This window comes from Salvelinus namaycush, unplaced genomic scaffold, assembly GCF_016432855.1.
Source record: "Salvelinus namaycush isolate Seneca unplaced genomic scaffold, SaNama_1.0 Scaffold516, whole genome shotgun sequence".
Lineage (NCBI taxonomy): Eukaryota > Metazoa > Chordata > Actinopteri > Salmoniformes > Salmonidae > Salvelinus > Salvelinus namaycush.
This window is the reverse complement of record NW_024061216.1, coordinates 46,133-68,990: the sequence shown is the minus strand read 5'-3', so window position 1 is coordinate 68,990 and position 22,858 is coordinate 46,133. Positions and strand designations below refer to the sequence as shown.

General features: G+C 41.2%; 1 protein-coding gene and 1 long non-coding RNA gene across 3 annotated transcripts; one reads left to right on the top strand and one right to left on the bottom strand.

Annotated features, from left to right (window-relative positions):
- Positions 1-911: 911 nt before the first annotated feature.
- LOC120041716 lies at positions 912-2,355 on the bottom strand. 2 transcript variants are annotated; one of them, XR_005475926.1, is made up of 3 exons: positions 2,190-2,355; positions 1,076-1,132; positions 912-971 (listed from the first exon to the last, which is right to left on the bottom strand). It is a non-coding gene; the product is annotated as an uncharacterized LOC120041716 (long non-coding RNA). The 2 variants fall into 2 exon arrangements; XR_005475927.1 differs by lacking the exon at positions 2,190-2,355 and adding an exon at positions 1,235-1,269.
- A 16,091-nt stretch (positions 2,356-18,446) lies between these two features.
- On the top strand, positions 18,447-19,523 carry LOC120041722 (dynein regulatory complex protein 9-like). The gene is made up of 3 exons (XM_038986586.1): positions 18,447-18,664; positions 18,820-19,022; positions 19,361-19,523. Exons 1-3 carry the CDS (start codon positions 18,536-18,538, stop codon positions 19,521-19,523), a joined length of 495 nt encoding a protein of 164 aa, XP_038842514.1. The 5' UTR covers positions 18,447-18,535.
- The last annotated feature ends 3,335 nt before the right edge of the window (positions 19,524-22,858 follow it).

Below are 22,858 nucleotides of genomic sequence, written 5' to 3'. Positions count from 1 at the left end.
TAAAAGTGAAGTAAACCATACTTTTTGCGTTGTAGTTTATATGATAAGCTCATTGGAAGGGTAACATACACAGGATGTACATAAATGGGCATAAACACGTGACACAGAAAATAAAATATTGACATTTAGGAATTCAAAATGCATCTAAATATATTTCTTTCTGTCTATGGAATACATAAAAAAATGTAGTTAAAAAAAAATATATGTATAAAATATACTTGTCTGTACAGTAAGTAAATGTAGGAAATCCAAAATGCACAAAAATATGTTTTTGTAATGTCTATGTGTATAATATATACTTGTCTGTAAAATAATGCAGAAGCAATAAGCATTGTAAAGGATGATAGAACACATCAAATTAATGTGAACATGAGGACACAAAGGAGAGATTTAATTAAAAGATCATCTTTTAATACTTTTTTATGCTGAAGATTTTTAATGCTGAAAAATTCTATGTATGGCAAATCCACTCTGGGCAAATGGCCTGTTGGACAAAAATAAAAAATAGTTAACATCCTTGCTATTTCAGCCACTTGCTATGTTAAAGAAAAATCTCAGTTAATGATGAATGGATACAATTTGGAAGGATTTTCCAGAGTCATACCTCAGTAGGGTAGAGTGTCAGGTGGCACAACCATTGGTGCCATGAGGTCAACGTGTGAAGGAGGGAGCAAGCCAGAGAGCTGTCTAGGAAGCAGTCCAGGCCCATGGCTTGGAGGCTTTGAGTTGGTCCCATCATTGTAATGTATTGTAGGGTATTTGCTGCCCCATAGACCTGCTGGTAGTGGGAAAGCTGTTAGCAGGAGACCACCAGGGACATCTATGATCGGCTGACACAGTCTTGGTTAAACCACATGAATTCTAAAGCAATATTCACCTGCTTTCATAGAGTAAGGATTCACTCCTTTGGGGCCAGTGTTCCCCTGATATCCATATGTCCCCATCGGTGGAGGTGGTGGTACACACTTGTTCTGTAAAACACATCAACACATTTTCCAAATTGTTAGTAATATTATCACAGTTGAAATACAATGGTTGTTCACTGTTTTTAATTTCATTGAATTTAAGTGTGTACCTCAGCCTTGGGCTCAGTTTTGTTAACCCATCTGTGCAGAGTTGGATCCCAGACAATCTGAGGAAGAAGATGTTAGCAATGTGAAGCAAGCCACAATAAAAAAAATTATCCACTCAATTGTCTCTACATAGAATATAGTGTTAAGAACCAGTTCCTTACAGATCTGTCTTTGTCCTCAGGTAGATGAACCTCCTTCTTATTAAATCTTCCACTCCCAAAAACCCAGCTGAGCCAGCCTCCACTGTTATTGTGAACAGCAGGGGTCTCGGGCTCAGCCACCGGCCGGCTGCCAGTCTGGCACTGAGAAGTGGCCTCGGAGTGTTCCGGCTTGGTGATGGACATCATAGCAGGATGCTCAACATATCTAAGTCGGACATCTGTAATAAGTGGGAGAAGTCAGGCCACTCTGCTCATGTCACCATACAGAACAATTACTAGCTGACAGGTAGAAACGTCTGGCTCTGATACTCTGTTACAACCCAATCTTAACCTACACGCAGGGAGGTTACTCCAGGACTCTGCGATCGCATTGTTTTGGTTGCAAAATCAACAATTCCCTGCATATTATGCGAGGGCTTACAAATTTGACCAATCGCCAAACTATTTCTGCATAAAATAGTCACATCATCACAATATTATCGCATAGAACTGACCCATTACCACAGTACAAAAAGAGGGCTCGCAATTTCAACCAATCACCGCACATTTACTGCATAATATGGTTCAATCAAGCCACACATCAACACAGTTTTTTCCCTTGTCAGCGCATTTTTGCAACTAATTGGACAAAACAATTGCATATTGCTATGCAAAATGTCATAATTTTGCTGCAAAATATTTATCCGCAAATATCAAAAAAATCCATGCGAAATCCTGGAGAGATTCACTGGAGTATGAAAATGTATACACTCACTACTGTAAGTCGCTCTGGATAAGAGCGTCTGCTAAATGACTAAAATGTCAAAGTAAAATGGAGCTAAACCTGTTTTATGTAGAAAATGCATGAAATTATTACAGATATACACTCACATGAGCCATACATTTAACCTATCACAACTTATTATCAAGCTATCACAATGGTAATTTCTTTACTAATTAGGTACGTTTAAGTGACCTCTTCTCTTGGAATAGAAATCCACAGGTGGAGTACACGCTCCACCATCCCATTTCCACAGTGGTGCCACCATGGGGATGATGGGAGGTGGTTGTGGATGATTGTGTCCATTCTTCACAGGGACACTGGTTGTGAGGAAGATCTCCTCCCTCTCTGCAGGGACACTAGCCTTTGGGACGATCCACTCCCTGTGCGCAGGGACGCTGGCCTTCTGGAGGATCTCCTCCCTCTGTGCAGGGATGAGGCCTGATGCTCGGAGGATCTCCTCCCTCTGCGCAGTGATGCTAGCTGCTGAGAGAATCCCCTCCCTCTGTACAGGGACACTGGCTGTTTGGAGGATCCTCTCCCTCTGTGCAGGGATGAGGCCTGATGCTCGGAGGATCTCCTCCCTCTGCACAGTGATGCTAGCTGCTGGGAGAACCCCCTCCCTCTGTGCAGGTACACTGGCTGTTTGGAAGATCCCCTCCATCTCAGCAGAGACACTTGCCTTTGGGACAATCCCCTCTCTGTGCGCAGGGACACTGGCCATTGGGACGATTCCCTTCCTCTGCGCAGTGACACTGGCCATCAGGAGGATCAACTCCTTTTGTGCAGGGATGAGGCCTGATGCTCTGAGGATCTTCTTCTTCTGCGCAGTGATGGATTCTTCCAGCATCTTCTCTTCCCTCTGTGACGGGATAAGGCCTGATGCTCGGAACATCTCCTCCCTCTGCGCAATGATGCTAGGTGCTGGGAGAACCCCCTCCCTCTGTGCAGGGACACTGGCTGTTTGGAGGATCCCCTCCCTCTGTGCAGGGACACTGGTTGTTTGGAGGATACCCTCCCTCTGTGCAGGGAAACTGGTTGTTTGGAGGATACCCTCCCTATGTGACGGGATGAGGCCTGATGCTCGGAGGATCTCCTCCCTCTGCGCAGTGATGCTAGCTGCTGAGAGAATCCCCTCCCTCTGTACAGGGACACTGGTTGTTTGGAGGATACCCTCCCTCTGTGCAGGGACACTGGTTGTTTGGAGGATACCCTCCGTCTGTGCAGGGACACTGACTGTTTGGAGGATACCCTCCCTCTGTGACGGGATGAGGCCTGATGCTCGGAGGATCTCCTCCCTCTGTGCAGTGATGCTAGCTGCTGAGAGAATCCCCTCCCTCTGTGCAGGGACACTGGCTGTTTGGAGGATCCCCTCCCTCTGTACAGGGACACTGGCTGTTGGGAGGATACCCTCCCTCTGTACAGGGACACTGACTGTTTGGAGGATCCCCTCCCTCTGTGCAGGGACACTGGCTGTTTGGAGGATACCCTCCGTCTGTGCAGGGACACTGACTGTTTGGAGGATACCCTCCCTCTGTGACGGGATGAGGCCTGATGCTCGGGGGATCTCCTCCCTCTGCACAGCAACTTCGGCTGCTGTGATGATCTGCAGGTATAATATAGAGAATATAGTCATTCCCTAAAAAATCAACCACTTGGAATCTATAACATCATTGACACATACACTGAGTGTATTAAACATTAAGAACACCTTCTCTTTCCGTGACATAGACTAATCAGGTGAAAGCTATAATCCCTTATTGATGTTAATTGTTAAATCTTCTTCTCAGTGTAGATGAAGGGGAGGAGGCAGGTTAAAGATTGATTTTTAGACAATTGAGACATGGGTTGTGTATGTGTGTCATTCAGAGGGTGAATGGGCAAGACCAAAGATTTAAGTCCCTTTGAACAGAGTATGGTAGTAGGTGCCAGGCGCACCGGTTTGTGTCAAGAACTGCCATGCTGTTGGGTTTTTCCCGCTCAACAGTTTTCCCTGAGTATCAACAATGGTCCACCACCAAGGGGGAGGGCAACTCAATAGGAAGGTGTTCTTAATGTTTTGTTCACTCAGTGTAGATCAATCCCTAGCATATACTTTCATTTGTATGTGTACGATACTGTAAATACACAAATTATATTAATGTTGTCTACAATATATTATAATACCGTAAGCCTCCCTGCTGCAGGGGCATTTCCTCCTACAATTTTGAGCTGATTTTCTTCACTTTAGCAATATTTTGTATCTTTGTTAATTTTCACATTTATTGTGTTTGGAATGGCACTGTTACTACAGGAGATGATGCTATCATAAAGTATTTGATGTAAGTATGTAGGATAATTACCCATAATGCTCACTGACTGGACATTCAAAATTACCTATGGCAATTATTGACGCATTAACATGCCATCGGAAACTTGGAACCTCAGAGTTAAAATGAATGTAAGTTATCAGTGTAGATCTTCCTACTGGTTGATTCTGATACTTCACAAGTGGGAAATTTGAAATCATCATTCCATAATGAGTTTGTGAGTCAGAAATGTCAGAATTTCCTAGTTCCGACTTGAAGGGCCTTCTATAATGTAGGGCCGGTCAGTAACCAAATCATTTTACTGTGCCCAATCGCACACAGACTTTTATGGTCACACAAGTTGCCACCGGTGGATTCAAAATGAGTAGCCTAACAATTATTTACATGGCCCCAGGTACATTTGAAACCAAATTATTTTTCTGTGAGAAATCAATAATAGTTGCACACATAGGGTAACAGTGAGCAATTGACAGTGAGCAATGAGCAAGATAAGCATAGACGGGAAGTTGACAATAGCTTATTATTAGTGTAAATAAATTGTATTTCTATGGTTGCAGTCCTCAAAGATTGAATTGCATTGAATTGAATTAATCAGATCCAATGATTTACTGCCCGTAGGGTGGGGTACCGCTAGTCATCATTATTATAATCACCATCTCAATCATTATCACCATACCATCATAGACTTATTCTTCTGTATCTGAGACTCATCTGACACTACCTTAGACAAGGCAGTCTGCAACTCAATACACTGCCCCTGCATGGTGTTCAGCGTCCCCTGCATGTGGTTAATCGAATGCTTAACATCGTTCAGCAGGATCTGAATCTCAAGCCTGCAAGAAATCAGGTGGTTCAACATACTGAGATGACGAGAGGCTTCAGACCATGCCCATTGGACCATCTTTAGGATTCTTTCTCACTTAACACCAATCTTATTAGGAATGTAACTTTGTGCAGAAGATGTTAGTATAGTGTTATTTAGAAGAAAAAAAGTGTACTTTGTCAGGCGCCAAAAGGATGACGGGATGTCTCCCTGCTCCAGAGAGCTCTGCTGGCAGGTCTTGCTCACTGTTGGAGGAACGGGAGCCAAATTAGAGGAAACATATCTATGGTTGTTCAGCAATGAAACATTCATGGCATAATGGGGATTGTCCTTCCCTGTGAAAAGAATAACAGCTGGGGTTTACTTTCTCACTTTTAGATAATGTAATACAATCTTTAAACCCATCAGAAGTGTAGTGCTTACCTCCATTAAAATATTGGTCCATGTTATTTATGGCTGCATTGTCCCAATGTTGACCACTAGTTCCAACTTGTGATGAGAGGGTCTTGATGAAACGATGAAGTCAACATTTTGTTAGACATTTCAGAGATAGCATTAACAATTGTACATGAGACAGTGCTTCCAGATATTGAGGTATCTTCCTTCTGAGATATGTAAAAAAAAAATATGGTGTGTGTACTCACATGAAAGGTATCCATGATTCTAGATTAAGCCAATCATGTACGTGATTACCATCCTATGGGTCAGCAATGGAATGATTGTTACACAGCTTTCAGGCAACTTTATGTCTTGGGCCTGGATGAATCATTGAAATGCAAGTAATGTTGTGAATTTGTGATTCATAATTGCCATTATAATTTTGAATATTCCATCAAAGTTATTTGTTTTGACAGTCAAAACAACTCAATTTTACGATTAATCACTTGAATTGAGTAACTTGAGTTGACGGAAGTAGCAACTTTATATTCTGACCTAAACACTGACTTGTGCATTGCCTAATGCATAATCTATGTATGTTATTGGCCATTGGACTGCTCAGTCAAAACAACAAACTTTTACGATGAATCACTTGACTGGAGTAATTTAAGTTCGGAACTAAAACATTAAAAGTAGGCTATAGCTTGACGCATATCCTTACCTTGGACAAGCGTATCCAAAAGGCTTATCCAGTTGTGCGTGAAGATACCTTTAGGTAGATAAAAGCGCGGTACGGGTTGAGACACGCTCGGTATTGTGAATCTGTAACACTGCTATAAAAGCACGTTTTCATTTATAATTTACACTGTAGAATGACCTGCAAGCCAATCAGAATCTAGTTTTAAACAATACGGTGGGTACCATGGAACGTCACAAACATATTAGGCCACTTGCGTCACAGATTACAGTCACTGAACATGGGTTTAATAGCTATATTGGCTATATGTACAGTATATGCACATCGTATTGAATTGAGATTACATTTACTGCACCACTGTAATTATGTAGCCTAATCCTATGAGGATCATATGTAAAATGTCAGAATCATGGCACATGAAAACATAATTAAATTGACTGCAGATTATAAAATTCACTGTGACACAATATCAATGTAATTCCAATTAAATTACGTTGAACCAACGTGGAATAAACATTGAATTGATGTATGTACCCAGTGGGAAGTGATCAATTCGAAATGATTGAATACATACAGTACTACAAAAAAGATATACAAAAATTGCTTCGATAAGATCGAAAAACTCTAATTTCCCTGGGCCAACCAAACGTAAAATGTATGTACGGATTACTGTACATCGTTTTGGATGAAAGCGTCTGCTTTCAAATCTCTGACTCACACATATGTACAATCTCGCAATGTTTATTTCTGACACTTTCACGTTTGCGGGATTTTGTGAAGTAATTGATGAGCAGGAGAGCTTCATGAAATCAGTGATATGGTAAAGATTGCGACATGAGAGGGTGTAACATTTCTAGCTGAGGAACAATTTTGGGGTTTTCTCACAAAGTTTATAGTTTTAGACTGCAGTTGCAATTTGTTTTTTACACAAAAAATGATATCTAACCATACAATGAATACTTTTGTAATTAATCAAACCTTTGACATATATTTTTGACTATTTCCAACAAGCTAGCTATCGAAAAGTGTCAGCGTGTGTAGTTAAATTAGCCTGCTAACGTCTTCATAGCTAGTAGCATGTAATCAGGACATGACCAAACTGTTGCTGATAATGAATGTTGAAACTTCCAAGGAGAAAAGAGAAATTGTTGAAACTCACTCATATGCTTGCGGTGTAAAAAAGGGGGGTGAATGCGATTCATACCCGAATATCCCAACCAAGGAGCAGCTTCCATTTGACAAAGAAGCTCTGAATCGTCTGTGGCCGATAATTGAGAGAGCAAGGAAGGAAGGGAAAAGTGCATACTTTGCGGGAGCTAAGGCTTTTGGTAATGGAAGGGAAATTCACGCTGACGCCTAGTTTGTTGACTGCTGGACTTGTCAAGTGAGTTGTGCAGGACTGAGTTTTATTTGCTAATTTGATAAAACTAGATATTTATTGAGGAAAGAGCATTGTTTGTGTGAGCCAAACTTTTTTTATATGTATATATTTTTTTATGGCAGGGAAATTCGCACTGACACTTAATGTTAGCTTGATGGCTATTCGTTTTTACCAATCTATGGTACAATGTTATTTGCAATTGTATAAATATATATAATTTAGATCAACCACTTACGTGGTGCAAAGGTATGTTTTTATTTGCAACTAGTAAGACCTTTTCTTTTTATGAGAACCCGATTCATGTGAACGTATACAAGTTTAATATTCTTCATATAGTCACTTTGATAGTAAATGTCCATTTCTGTTTTTTCTATTAATGCCAGGGGAATCTGTCATTTTTTGAAAAGGAGATCTTTATTTTTGTATTGTAAGGGTAAGAGTGCCGACTTATTTCATTCAAGAAACTCATGCCTGTTGCACAGATACTGCGTTTTGGAAGTGTCAATGGTGATGATATGAATGACATTTGGTTTTCATTTGGTACTAATCGGTCAGCAGGTGTTCCTATTTTAAAAGGCAACTTTAAGGCTCATATATTGAGTCATGAAGCAGATAATACAGGGAGATGGATTATACTATTGGTAGATGTTAACCATGTTCAATTCATTGTTGTAAATACTTAAGCTTCCAATAACAAGTCAAGTAACTGTATTTTATTTAGAGACATTGAGAGGAAAATAAGTAAAATGATGTCTAAATTTCAATTGGCCAAAGTAATATGGGGTGGAGATTTTAATACAGTATTACATGATAATCTAGATAGATGGCCTCCTATGGATAGCAATTCTGTTTGTGAGATAAGGAATATATGTCTAAGGTTAGGTGTTCTAGATATTTGGAGACATAAGAACCCAGATAAGATTATGTTTACATGGAGTACCAAAGATTTATCTATACAATCCCGTATTGATTTCTGGCTGATATCTGAAGATATTGCTGACAAGGTTGATACAGTCTCGATTGAACCATTGATTTTAACAGACCACAACGGGATCTCAATAAAGATAAATATGCATGGTTTGTCAACCAAAAAAAGTTAAAGGTTACTGGAAAATGAACAAGACTTTACTAGAGAATGAAGTATTTAAGAAGGAAGTAGCAGGAATTAATGATACATACAGGAATTGTGCCTGTGTTATGAATATGTTTGGAAGTTACTGGGAGCTAAGGAAATTTGATTAAGGCTTTTGGCTATTTCAATGGGAAAAGAAATTGCTCGTGCCAAGAGAGAGAAAGAATATGACATCATAAAGGGAATAATGGATTAAACTAAAAAAAGGGAACTAACTAATCAGGAATTACTGGAGCTATCATCATTGCAAATGCAGTTAGATTGTTTCTACGAGGAAAAGGCCCGGGGAGCGTTTGTAAGAGCAAGACAATTAAAGATATTTCTTTAATTTAGAAAAAAGGGCAGGCGAAAAGACTTCCTTCCATATGTCAATTAATGATTAATAATACTCCCAATAAAAATCCAAAAGAAATCTCTCAGCATGTTTCCCAGTTTTATCAGAATCTGTATACATCAGCCCAGCCAACTTCCAATATGGATCTTTTCTTAGACAATGTAGCAAAGAAGTAGCTAAGAAGATAATGATTTCAGGGATTTTTGTGATGAGTTATCTGAAATTGAGATAAGACTGTATTAAAAGCCTTAAGGACAATAGGTCCCCTGGAAATGATGGTTTAATAAGCGAGATTTATAAATCATTCAATGATAAATTGATTCCTTTCATTCTTGCTATGCTTCCTTAAAGCAAGGTGTAATTACTATGATTCAATGGACATGGGTGGGGGAATATTTGTGTGACGACCTAAAATGGGGGCAGAAGCTCACCAGCACCCCATCTTATATGTCCAACCACCCTGAACGTCAGACTCTATTGAAGCACATACAGTGGTGTAAAGTACTTAAGTAAAAATACTTTAAAGTACTACTTAAGTAGTTTTGGGGGGTATCTGTGCTTTACTATTTATAGTTTTGACAACTTTTACTTTACTACATTTCTAAGGAAAATAATGTACTTTTTACTCCATACATTTTCCCTGACACCCAAAAGGAATCGTTACATTTTGAATGGCTAGCAGGCAGGAAAATTGTCGGTTGGATGTACTGCCAAATTCTCTAAAATTAAGTTGGAAGCGACTTATGGTACAGAAATGAACATTCAATTCTCTGGCAGCAGCTCTGGTGGACATTCCTGCAGTCCGCATACCAATTGCACAATCCCTCAGAACTTCAGACGTCTGTGGCATTGTGTTGTGACAAATATGCACATTTTAGTGGCCTTTTGTCCCCAGCAAAAGGTGCACCTGTGTAATGATCATGCTAGTTAATCAGCTTCTTGATATGGTGCACCTTTCAATGTGGGTGGATTATCTTGGCAATGGAGAAATGCTCACAATTTTATTTTTTTGGCGTACAAACCATTTCCGGGACCTTTAATTTCAGCTCATGAAACATGGGACCAACCTTTTACATTTTGCGTTTTTTTTGTTCAGTATAGTTTATTACAAATATAGCCGTATACAGTCCTCCAGATATCTGTTGACAAGGACATACATCACTGTGTATTTGTTACACTGTACATACAAAAATGGCCAAACATTTTTTTGTTTGTTGCCATTTTCCATTGTTACTAACTTGTACTGGTTAAAAGTATGATTAAAGAAGAAGAAAAACATGTATGTTTTGCAAACCATGTTTAGTACTTCTAAAAGAGACAATGACAAATTTATGGTTCAACAAGATATTATAGTCATCAAAAGGGTAGAATTTTAGCATTGATATACTTATGATACAGTACTTTACAACTTTGATTGGTCACAGAATATATGACATGAAGGGGTGATGTAATTATCTGAATTACTGTAGATTTGAATAGTTTAGTTAATCAAAAGTGAAGTATGGTTATAGGTCCAATGGGTGTTGTTCATATACCACTCTCAGACTCAAAATCAATATATTAGATACATACATATCATCATATTGATAGATTATTGCGATCAACTGCTGGTTGCAAGTTATATTACCCTGTTTGTATCTTTTGGAACAATGGCAATTAAGTTGATTAAAATTAAGTAGAATAGATAGATGGGCTACCACCTGTGTCACAGGTCTTGACCACCATGTTGCGATGCTTCTTTAGTATCACGTTGTTGTTGTCAGCGTAGAAGAGTACAGAGATGGGACTGAGCTTGGTGGGTGCGCAGCACGCTTTGGAACCTCATCCGGCTTCAGAAGGTGAACCTGCCATTGAAAACGGTAAATCAGACTCATTCATACATGCACTTTCATATAGTCAATGATAATATCCTGTTATAAAAGAGATATGGGTTATTTAAGCAATAAGGCCCAAGGAGGGGTGGTATATTGGCCATATACAACAAACCTCAGAGGTGCCTTATTGCTATTAGAACACCTACTCATTCAAGGGTTTTTCTTTATTTTTACTATTTATTTAACCTTTATTTAACCAGGAAGGGCTCATTGAGATTTAAAATCTCTTTTTCAAGAGCGTCCTGGCCAAGATAGGCAGCACCAAGTCATTACAAAAAATACAGACAAAAAACATGAAAAACTACAAGTAATCTAGTAGAAACCATTGAATCAACAAGAGTATAACAAAAATCAAAAACAGCAAATTAAAAACATTGACAGGTCAGGGAATCAGTCTCAAGATCATTCATCAGTGATTTAAAAATACCAATCGGGACAAGTTCTTCCAGTTTAAAAGTATTTTGTAAGGCGTTCCAAGACGATGGCGCAGAGTACATAAAAGCCCTTTTACCAAATTCAGTTCGGACATTTGGAACAGTTAGCAGGATAAAGTCCAGCAAACGAAGAGAGTACCCACCACATTTCTGAACAATAAAAATGCCCAAATAAAAAGGTAGTAAACCCAAAATGGCTTAATAAATCAAAGTATACCAGTGACTGAGCCTACGAGTGACTAGAGAACGCCAGCCAACCCTGGTATACAAAGTGCAGTGGTGCATAAGGGTTTTGCAGTTTAAAATAAATCTCAAAGTACCATGGTAAAGGGTGTCAATTGATCTCAAACACTGAGCGGAAGCATTCATATATAAAATATCCCCATAGTCTAGTAAAGGCATAAATGTAGCTGATACTAGCCTCCTTCTGGCTTCAAAAGAAAAACAGGCCTTATTCCTAAAATAAAATCCCAATTTCAGCTTCAATTGTTTTGTAAGTTGTTGAATATGCAATTTAAAAGAGAGGCCGTCATCAATTAAAATTCCAAGATATTTATATGAGGTTACAACCTCAATCTCCTTGCCCTGACAGGTAGTAATAGGTGAAAGGTTCAGAGGTCTATTTCTTGCTTTAGAAAACACCATTAGTTTAGTTTTGTCAGTATTGAGGATAAGCTTCAATTGACACAAGGTATGTTGAACAGTATAAAAAGCCGTTTGCAAGTTCTGGAAAGCTTTTGTAAGAGACGAGGCACAACAGTAAATAACAGTATCATCAGCATAAAAATGAAGTTGCGCATTTTGGACATTTTTGTCTAAATCATTTAAATAAATAGTGAATAAGCGAGGACCAAGTACAGAGCCTTGGGGCACACCATTAAAGACAGACCATTTAACAGACATAAGCCCATCAAATTGAGTGCACTGAGTTATATCAGACAGATAGTTAGCAAACCATGCAACTGCATGCTCTGAAAGACCTACACTCGACAATCTCTGCCTTAGTATAGCATGATAAACTGTATCAAAAGCCGTAGAGAGATCAATAAAAAGTGAGACACAGTGTTGTTTTTTGTCAAGGGCTTCAGTGATATAATTTAAAACCTTCATGGCTGCTGTAATTGTGCTATACTTCTTCCTGAAGCCCGATTGGTACATTGATAAAATAGAGTTAGTAATTAAAAGGCTGGCTACTTTGAAGAATCTAAAATATATTTGGATTTGTTTAACACTTTTTTGGTTACTACATGATTCCATATGTGTTATTTCATCGTTGTGATGTCTTCACTATTTTTTTTCAATGTAGAAAATAGTAAAAATAAAGAAAAACCCTTGAATGAGTAGGTGTTCTAAAACTTTTGACCGGTAGTGTCCTTCAAAAGACTTTATAGCCCACTGTGGCAAAGACTATACTTTCAGGAGTTAAACAACACAATAAAAACAATCACCTTGTTTGTCTCATTCTTCCAATCTAGCTAGTGACTTTATAAAACACAATATTTGGTATTTGTATTTTATATTACACCAACGATATAGGAAAGCATCTGGTGGCAAAGTAGCCAAAAACATAAAATTATTAATTCATTCAAGGTTTACAAATATGCCCAATCAATAGAACATTATGTCAGAAAACAATAGTCTAAACCCAATGTCTCTATCAAATATGGTTGAAAAGTTACCGATGATTTACTCTGAGATATTTAACCTCACAACACCAAATATGGAACACATACAACCAAGTGCGGTGCAGTCTAAACTAGTAATGGTCACAGCAAATGATCGTTATTATTTCATCAACACTGTCAAGTACAAGTATATGAATGTTATAATATTGTAGAGAACAAGCTAATGATTAATTCTATGTAATTTCTAATGACATAAGGCAAAGAAAACAACGTTTGGACATGAATTTCGTAGCTCCCTCCTGAATTGACCCTTTTTCTCTCTACATTGTATAGCAAGTAAGTGAATATATAAAAAGAATATGTCATTCATCAGACGCTTTTATCCAAAGCGACTTACAATAAAACCTGCTGTCGTTTATGTATGGGTGGTGACGGGAATCGAACCCACTACCCTGGCGTTGCAAGCGTCATGCTCTATCATGGTCATGGGTGCACCTCAGCCACGCTCAAGGTCCTAAACGATATCTTAACCGCCATCTATAAGAAACAATACTGTGCAGCCGTATTCATTGACCTGGCCAAGGCTTTCGACTCTGTCAATCACCACATCCTTATCGACAGACTCAACAGCCTTGGTTTCTCAAATGGTTGCCTCGCCTGGTTCATCAACTACTTCTCCGATAGAGTTCAGTGTGTAAAATCGGCTTCCTGTAGTCCGGGCCTCTGGCAGTCTCTATGGGGGTGCCACAGGGTTCAATTCTTGGTCCGACTTTCTTCTATATACACTTCAATGATGTCGCTGTAACGATTGTCATCTGGAGAAGGAGAAGAGGACCAAGTAGCAGCGTGGCAAGTATTCATTATACCTTTTAATCAATAAAAACACTTATACAAAAAACAACAAAGCGACAAACGAACAGTTCTGCAAGGTGACATACACTAAACAGAAAACAACCACCCACAAACAAAATTGGGAAAACAGGCTACCTAAGTATGGCTCTCAATCAGAGACACCGATAGACAGCTGCCTCTGATTGGGAACCATACCAGGCCAAACACATAGAAATAGAAAACCTAGACCTACAACATAGAATATCCACCCACATCACACCCTGACCAAACTAAAAATAGAAACATACAAAACAATCTACGGTCAGGGCGTGACAGTAACCCCCCCCCCCCAAAGGTGCGGACTCCAGCCGCAAAACCTGAACCAATAGGGGAGGGTCTGGGTGGGCATTACACCGCGGTGGCGGCTCTGGTGCGGGACGTAGACCCCACTCCACCTTAGTCTTGGCCCCCTTATGTAGCGCCTCTGGAGTGGCGACCCTTGCCGCCGACCCCGGACTGGGGACCCTTACAACGGACCCCGAATAGGAGGGAAACTCTGGCAGCGCCGGACAGGCGGGAAGCTCTGGCAGCGCCGGACAGGCGGGAGACTCTGGCAGCGCCGGACAGGCGGGAGGCTCTGGCTGCCCCGGACAGGAGGGAGACTCTGGCTGCCCCGGAGAGGAGGGAGACTCTGGCTGCTCCGGACAGGAGGGAGACTCTGGCTGCTCCGGACAGGAGGGCGTCGCTGGAGGCTGAAGATATCCCTCTAGTGGTGTGGGGGCTGTGCTTTGGCAAAGTGGGTGGGGTTATATCCTGCCTGTTTGGCCCTGTCCGGGGGTATCATCGGATGGGGCCACAATGTCTCCTGACCCCTCCTGTCTCAGCCTCCAGTATTTATGCTGCACTAGTTTATGTGTCTGGAGTACTTCTCCTGTCTTATCCGGTGTCCTGTGTGAATTTAAGTATGCTCTCTCTAATTCTCTCTTTCTTTCTCTCGGAGGACCTGAGCACTAGGACCATGCCTCAGGACTACCTGGCATGATGACTCCTTGCTGTCCCCAGTCCACCTGGCTTTGCTGCTGCTCCAGTTTCAACTGTTCTGCCTGCGGCTATGGAACCCTGACCTGTTCACCGGACGTGCTACCTGTCCCAGACCTGCTGTTTTCAACTCTTTAGAGACAGCAGGAGCGGGAGAGATACTCTGAATGATCGGCTATGAAAAGCCAACTGACATTTACTCCTGAGGTGCTGACTTGTTGCACCCTCGACAACTACTGTGATTATTATTTTTTGACCATGCTGGTCATTTATGAACATTAGAACATCTTGGCAATGTTCTGTTATAATCTCCACCCGGCACAGCCAGAAGAGGACTAGCCACCCCTCATAGCCTGGTTCCTCTCTAGGTTTCTTCCTAGGTTCTGGCCTTTCTAGGGAGTTTTTCCTAGCCACCGTGCTTCTACACCTGCATTGCTTGCTGTTTGGGGTTTTAGGCTGGGTTTCTGTACAGCACTTTGAGATATCAGCTGATGTAAGAAGGGCTATATAAATACATTTGATTTGTCACCCTCCTGACCAAGGCCCTTCTCCCCCGATTGCTCAGTCTGGCCAGGCAGCCAGCTCTAGGAAGAGTCTTGGTGGTTCCAAACTTCTTCCATTTAAGAATGATGGATGCCACTGTGTTCTTGGAGACCTTCAATGCTGCAGAAATGTTTTGGTACCCTTCCCCAGATCTGTGCCTTGACACTATCCTAACTCGGAGCTCTACAAACAATTCCTTTGTCCTCATGGCTTGTTTTTTTGCTCTGACATGCACTATCAACTCTGGGACCTTATATAGACAGGTGTGTGCCTTTCCAAATCATGTCCAATCAACTGAATTTACCATAGTTAGAAACACCTCAAGGGTGATCGATGTACCTGAGTTCAATTTCGAGTCTCATAGCAAAAGGTCTGAATATTTACATAAATAAGGTATCAGTTTTTTTTTATTTTTATATATAAATGTGCAATAATGTCTAAAAACCTATTCTCGCTTTGTCATTATGGGGTATTGTGTGTAGATTAATAAGGGAAAAAACGTATTTAATCTATTTTAAAATAAGACTAACAAAACGTGGTAAAAGTCAAGGGGTCTGAATACTTTCCGAATGCACTGTATATGCATATTAGAGCTTATGATTACGCATTGGCCTATATATGAGCCCAAGCCCCCAAAAAATCCTGAATTATAATGATTGTGCCATTATACAAAATATAGCCTACCGCATATTACACATGGCAGAAAAACATACAAATAAATACTGATTTAAGATATCTTTGGTACATAATTGGTCTAGCCTAAATTAAATAAATGCAGCGTTACCCTACAATTATAGAGAATTTGTATTTGATTTTGAATAGGCTAGTAATATATTTAAAATATATTTGTTTTCATAATTAATAGGCATTACATTACCATTCGCTACAGAATCACACCACCGTGCGTTTATCTCCTCCCCTCCTTTCTCCAGCATGCAGAGGGGCTGTCAACCGTTTAATTAAATAAGTTGCATTGTGAAAACATGTCACTATCGATGTTCCCGAACAGTTTTCACTTGGTTTCCCAAATTAAGCATACTGTAGCTGCAGGAACAGGGTTGGAGAGGCCATGACATACAGAGTTTGGGCGGAATATCACCTGTCAAGGCAAAATAACCGGAGTAGCCTACCTGACATGAGTGAAATGAACCAGCGGAAAAGTGGCAAGCTTTTTTTGTGACTTTCTCACATGATCAATAGCCTATAGTCACATGCAGCCCATATATCTTTTGATTTCTAAGACATTCTATGGTATATATCATTCACAACTAAAGTTGCCAAATAACTCTAAATCTAGTGTATAGGACCTGTTCAAATGATCACTTTTATGCTCAACATAGCCATAGCATCCTATGACGGTGCCACATTGAAAGTGACTGAGCTCTTCAGAAAGGCCGTTCTACTGACAATATTTGTCTATGGAGATTGCATGGCTATGTGCTCCATTTCACACAACTGTCAGCAAAGGGTGTGGCTGAAATAGCCAAATCCACTCATTCATCGGGTGTCCACATACACTATATATACAAAAGTATCTTGTCTGCTAAATGAACAAACCTACAGCCTATGGCATGGCTCACAGCCAGATAACATACAGTAGGCTAACTCATGTTCTGTTCTTCTGAAATACATTTTCTTCATATCATCATGTTTCTTTAGACCTGCCGAGAACAAATCATGGATTTACTGTGATGGTGTATATTGAATTGATTTATTATACTTTTTTTTAAATGTAGATGTTCCAAAGGTGTGCATCAGCGTCATGTTTGCATGGATACCTGGAAATGTTAAACGTGTTGATGTTAATTAACAGTAAATTACCGTGAGACAGGCAGCTTTTGTATGACAACCAGCTGACAAGATTTTATGACCGCCACAGCCCTAGATGTGGTACAAATCACATTATTGTGGGAGCACCTCAACACATAGGCTTGGTCGCTAACTCTACATATAACACCTACTGATTATAGCCATGTATTAATACACTGCTCAAAAAAATAAAGGGAACACTTAAACAACAGAATGTAACTCCAAGTCAATCACACTTCTGTGAAATCAAACTGTCCACTTAGGAAGCAACACTGATTGACAATAAATTTCACATGCTGTTGTGCAAATGGAATAGACAAAAGGTGGAAATTATAGGCAATTAGCAAGACACCCCCAATAAAGGAGTGGTTCTGCAGGTGGTGACCACAGACCACTTCTCAGTTCCTATGCTTCCTGGCTGATGTTTTGGTCACTTTTGAATGCTGGCGGTGCTTTCACTCTAGTGGTAGCATGAGACGGAGTCTACAACCCACACAAGTGGCTCAGGTAGTGCAGCTCATCCAGGATGGCACATCAATGCGAGCTGTGGCAAGAAGGTTTGCTGTGTCTGTCAGCGTAGTGTCCAGAGCATGGAGGCGCTACCAGGAGACAGACCAGTACATCAGGAGACGTGGAGGAGGCCAAAAAACATTTGTGAAAAACTGAACAGAGAGACAACACAGACTGAAAATCTGCCAAAGAGCTGGACTCGTGTTTGTGTGAGTGAATTATACTACATTATGCCAAATGTAGACTTAATAACATAGAAATTTCGATTTTTATAAAAGTGGCCTTTTGTAATTCTCACCTTCACTGTAAGAAAAATGGCAGAAAAGGAAGTTGGAATGGAATGCTGGGAAATTCACGTAGTCGGTTACGACAGAAACGCATAATCAAAACATGTATTTATTTGTATCTAACTATTCAACTGTCACTTTATTGTTTTCTCGTGCGTTTCACACAACATAATAATCAAAGTAGATAAGAATTTGTCATTTTTTGAAAACCATAATCAAATGTTGTGCGTTACCAGGGTAACCGGGGTAAACTACCAAGTGTGCTGCTAGACTAGCTAAACTATGCTCTAGTTAAACTACTGGCCTTTTATTGTCCATAAATATAGCTAGTAAACTTCAACACGTTCCGTGAAGACACGTAAGAAATATACCTAGCTACGAATCTGTTGATTGTGTTATTGAGCATTTTGCCCAGGATATTTTCTAACACAAAATGTCACAGTTAGAAAACGGTATCGTTAGTAGCTAGCTAGATAGGTGATGTTGTAAATTGCTTGGCTAATTTCGCTCGAATTCAGTGTTCACAGACCATCAGGATGTCGGTTCCTTTGTCTGGGGTAGAGCTGCTCAGAGTGTGTACAGTGCTCCAGGACTGTTCTGCACAGCTGTCAGTGCTGGGTCACATCATGCCCGACACCTACAGGGGTCGTCCAGAAGCTGATAAGGTATTATCTGATTATCCTCAGGTAACATTATACGCGGAGCTAATGTCAGTTGGCTTTTTCAAGCGATGATGCGTCTTTAGCAAATTAATGGTATGCTTGCTATCTAAGCTGTAATTTTCTCCTATTCAGCCCGTATTCATATGTTTTTGTGGAAGTTTGTGTCAGCCGACATTGGACAGGTCCTTGAACAGCAGAAAGGGGCAGAGCAGAACCTGAAAGCAGCCCGTCAGTTTGAGAGAGAGTCTGGGAGACTGTCAGATGCCACCCGTGAGCTGCACAGATCCCAGAAGGAACTGAACCGCACACTAGAGGAGAACCCACTGTCCCCTGACAACCTGGCCAAGGTGCAGAGAGACAGGTGGGTTCCAGATAGCTCTTGTTCGGGGCTTTTAGTGCACGTTCCCGACTTGGACCAGAGCTAGGTTCCAGACAATTTAATAAAATAGAAGCCCACAACTCTGTGCTTCAAACAGAGATGTATTATGATTTATTATGCACACGAGACAACTTTTCATTGGGATCTTTTTCAGGTCAACCACTGAACTAAACACATTGCCATTGTTTACATTTGTCAAACATTTCCAAGATGCAGAGCAGACTGTATTAACTGTGAATCCAAAAAGTACCCTGTATGCCATCTACCTCATACATAACGATCATGCTCTCTCTCTCTCTCTCTGTCTTCCTGGCATACAGTCAGTTTGTGGGTCACGTGATTGCTGATGTGTTGGCAGAGCTGCAAGAGAAAGGGACCTTTCACAGCTTGCTTTTCGCTGTGGAAGAAGAGAAAAGAAGGAAGGCCAACCTCCTGGACATAATAATCAGGTCAGGTTATGGTCAATATGAATATGTAGGCTAATAATTCATTGTCTGTGCAGGCAATAGTCAAATTCTTTCAAAACCCACACAAAGAGGAGGCTGCTGAGGGGAGGGTGGCTTGTAATAATATCTGGAATGTTGTAAATGGAATGGTATCAAACGCATGGATGTGTATGATACCGTTCCAGCCATTTCTATGAGCCTGTTTTATTTTGATTGAAAACAGAGCTATAATTTGTCTTTGCTTATTATAGGACTTGCATGCAGTGTATGCCTTAAAATTCAATCTAAAAAAGGGATTACATTTTATGTTTTTTCCGATAGATCTACACAACCTACTCCACATTTTCAAAGTGAAAGAAAGTTATAGAACATTTTCCCAAAAAATAAATATGTAGTGAGGGCCAGCCAGCGAGAGCATAGCAAACATGTCGCAGTGGTGGGTAGTATATGGGGCTTTGGTGACAAAACGGATGGCATTGTGATAGACTACATCCAGTTTGCTGAGTAGAGTGTTGGAGGCTATTTTGTAAATGACATTGCCGAAGTCAAGGATCGGTAGGATAGTTAGTTTTACGAGGGTATGTTTGGCAGCATAAGTGAAGGAGACTTTGTTGCGAAATAGGAAGCCGATTCCAGATTTAATTTTGGATTGGAGATGCTTAATGTGAGTCTGGAAGGAGAGTTTACAGTCTAACCAGACACCTGGTATTTGTAATTGTCCACATTTTCTAAGTCAGAACCGTCCAGAGTAGTGATGCTAGTCGGGCGGGAGGGTGCGGGCAGAAATCGGTTCAAGAGCATGCATTTAGTTTTACTAGCATTTAAAAGCGGAGGCCACGGAAGGAGTGTTGTATGGCTTTGAAGCTCGTTTGGAGGTTTGTTAGCACAATGTCCAAAGAAGGGCCAGATGTATACAAAATGGTGTCATCTGCGTAGAGGTGGATCAGAGAATCACCAGCAGCAAGAGCGACGTCATTGATATATACAGAGAAAAGAGTAGGCCCGAGAATTGAACCCTGTGGCACCCCCATAGAGACTGCCAGAGGTCTGGACAACAGGCCCTCCAATTTGACACACTGAACTCTATCAGTGAAATAGTTGGTGAACCAAGCGAGGCAGTCATTTGAGAAACCAAGTCTATTGAGTCTGCCGATAAGAATGACAGAGTCGACAGCCTTGGCCAGGTCAATGAAGACGGCTGCACAGTACTGTCTTTTTTCGATGGCGGTTATGATATCTTTTAGGACCTTGAGCGTGGCTGAGGTGCACCCATGACCAGCTCGGAAACCAGGTTGCATAGTGGAGAAGGTACGGTGGGATTCGAAATGGTCAGTGATCTGTTTATTAACTTGGCTTTTGAAGATTTTAGAAAGGCAGGGCAGGATGGATATAGGTCTATAACAGTTTGGGTCTAGAGTGTCTCCCCCTTTGAAGAGTGGGATGACCGTGGCAGCTTTCCAATCTTTGGGGATCTCAGACGATACGAGAGGTTGAATAGGCTAGTAATAGGAGTTGCAACAATTTCGGCAGATCATTTTAGAAAGAGAGGGTGCAGATTGTCTAGCCCAGCTGATTTGTAGGGATCCAGATTTTGCAGCTCTTACAGAACATCAGCTGTCTGTATTTGGGTGGGGTAGGCGGCGAGGGAGGGGGGGGGCTTGGGCAAGCTGCTGCAGGGGGTGCTGAGATGTTGGCCGGAGTAGGGGTAGCCAGGTGGAAAGCATGGCCAGCAGTAGAAAAATCCTTATTGAAACTATCGATTATCGGAGATTTAACGGTGGTGACAGTGTTTCCTATCCTCAGTGAAGTGGGCAGCTAGGAGGAGGTGCTCTTATTCTCAATGGACTTAAGTGTCCCACAACTTTTTGGAATTAGTGCTACAGGATGCACATTTCTGGTCAAGGGCAGTCAAGTCTGGGGTGAACCAAGGGCTATATCTGTTTTTAGTCCTACATTTTTTGAATGGGGCATGCATATTTAAGATGGTGAGTAAAGCACTTTTGAAGAGCAACCAGGCATCCTCTACTGACAGGATGAGGTCAATATCCTTCCAGGATACGCGGGCCAGGTTGATTAGAAAGGCCTGCTCGCTGAAGTGTTTTAGGGAGCGTTTGACAGTGATGAGGGGTGGTCAGTTTGACCGTGGACCCATTACGCACGCAGGCAATGAGGCAGTGATCACTGAGATCCTGGTTGAAGACAGCAGAGGTATTTAGAGGGTAAGTTGGTCAGGATGATATCTAAGAGGTTGGTTACGGATTTAGTGTTGTATCTGGTAGGTTCCTTGATAATTTGTGTGAGATTGAGGGCATCTAGCTTAGATTGTAGGACGGCCGGGGTGTTAAGCATGTCCCAGTTTAGGTCACCTAACAGTACGAACTCTGAAGATAGATGGGGGCGATGAATTCACATATGGTGTCCAGGGCACAGCTGGGGGCTGAAGGGGTCTATAACAAGCGGTAACGGTGAGAGACTTGTTTCTGGAAAGGTGGATTTTCAAAAGTATAAGCTCGAATTGTTTAGGCACAGACCTGGATAGTATGACAGAACTCTGCAGGCTCTCTCTGCAGTAGATTGCAACTCCGCCACCTTTGGCATTTCTACCTTGTCGGAAAATGTTATAGTTAGGGATAGAAATTTCAGGATGTTTGGTGGCCTTCCTAAGCTAGGATTATGACACAGCTAGGGCATCCGGGTTGGCGGAGTGTGCTAAAGCAGTGCATAAAACAAACTTAGGGAGGATGTTTCTAATGTTAACATGCATGAAACCAAGGCTTTTACGGTTACAGAAGTCAACAAATGAGAGTGCATGGGTAATGGGAGTGATGCTGGGGGCTGCAGGGCCTGGGTTAACTTCTACATCACCAGAGGAGGAGTAGGATAAGTGTACGCCTAAAGGCTAAAAGAACTGGTCGTCTAGTGTGTTTGGAACAGAGAGTAAAAGGAGCAGATTTCTGGCCGCGGAAGAATAGATTCAAGGCATAATGTACAGACAAGGGTATGGTAGGATGTGAGTACAGTGGAGGTACGCCTAGGCATTGAGTGACGATCAGAGATGTTTTGTTCTTAGAGGCACCATTTAAGCCAGGTGAGGTCACCGCATGTGTGAGGGGTGGAACAAAAGGGCTAGCTAAGGCATATTGAGCAGAGCTGGAGGCTCTACAGTGAAATAAGACAATAATCACTAACCAACATAATGACATTAGGGAGAGGCATGTGTAGCCGAGTGATCATAGGGTCCATTGAGTAACTTGGCGAGCTGAAGACACGGCAATTCAGACAGCTAGCAGGCCGGGGCTAGCAGGCTAGCAGATGGGCCTCAGGGGGACGTCGCAACGGAAGAGCCTGTAGAAACCCCCTCGGACGGTTACG

Bases quoted from the DNA above. Each gene is read 5' to 3' on its own strand.
- LOC120041722 (XM_038986586.1), top strand. From the start codon at position 18,536: ATGTCGGTTCCTTTGTCTGGGGTAGAGCTGCTCAGAGTGTGTACAGTG. The intron at 18,665-18,819 runs GTATTATCTGAT...TTTTTGTGGAAG, and splicing joins GTCGTCCAGAAGCTGATAAG to TTTGTGTCAGCCGACATTGG. The intron at 19,023-19,360 runs GTGGGTTCCAGA...CCTGGCATACAG, and splicing joins GCCAAGGTGCAGAGAGACAG to TCAGTTTGTGGGTCACGTGA.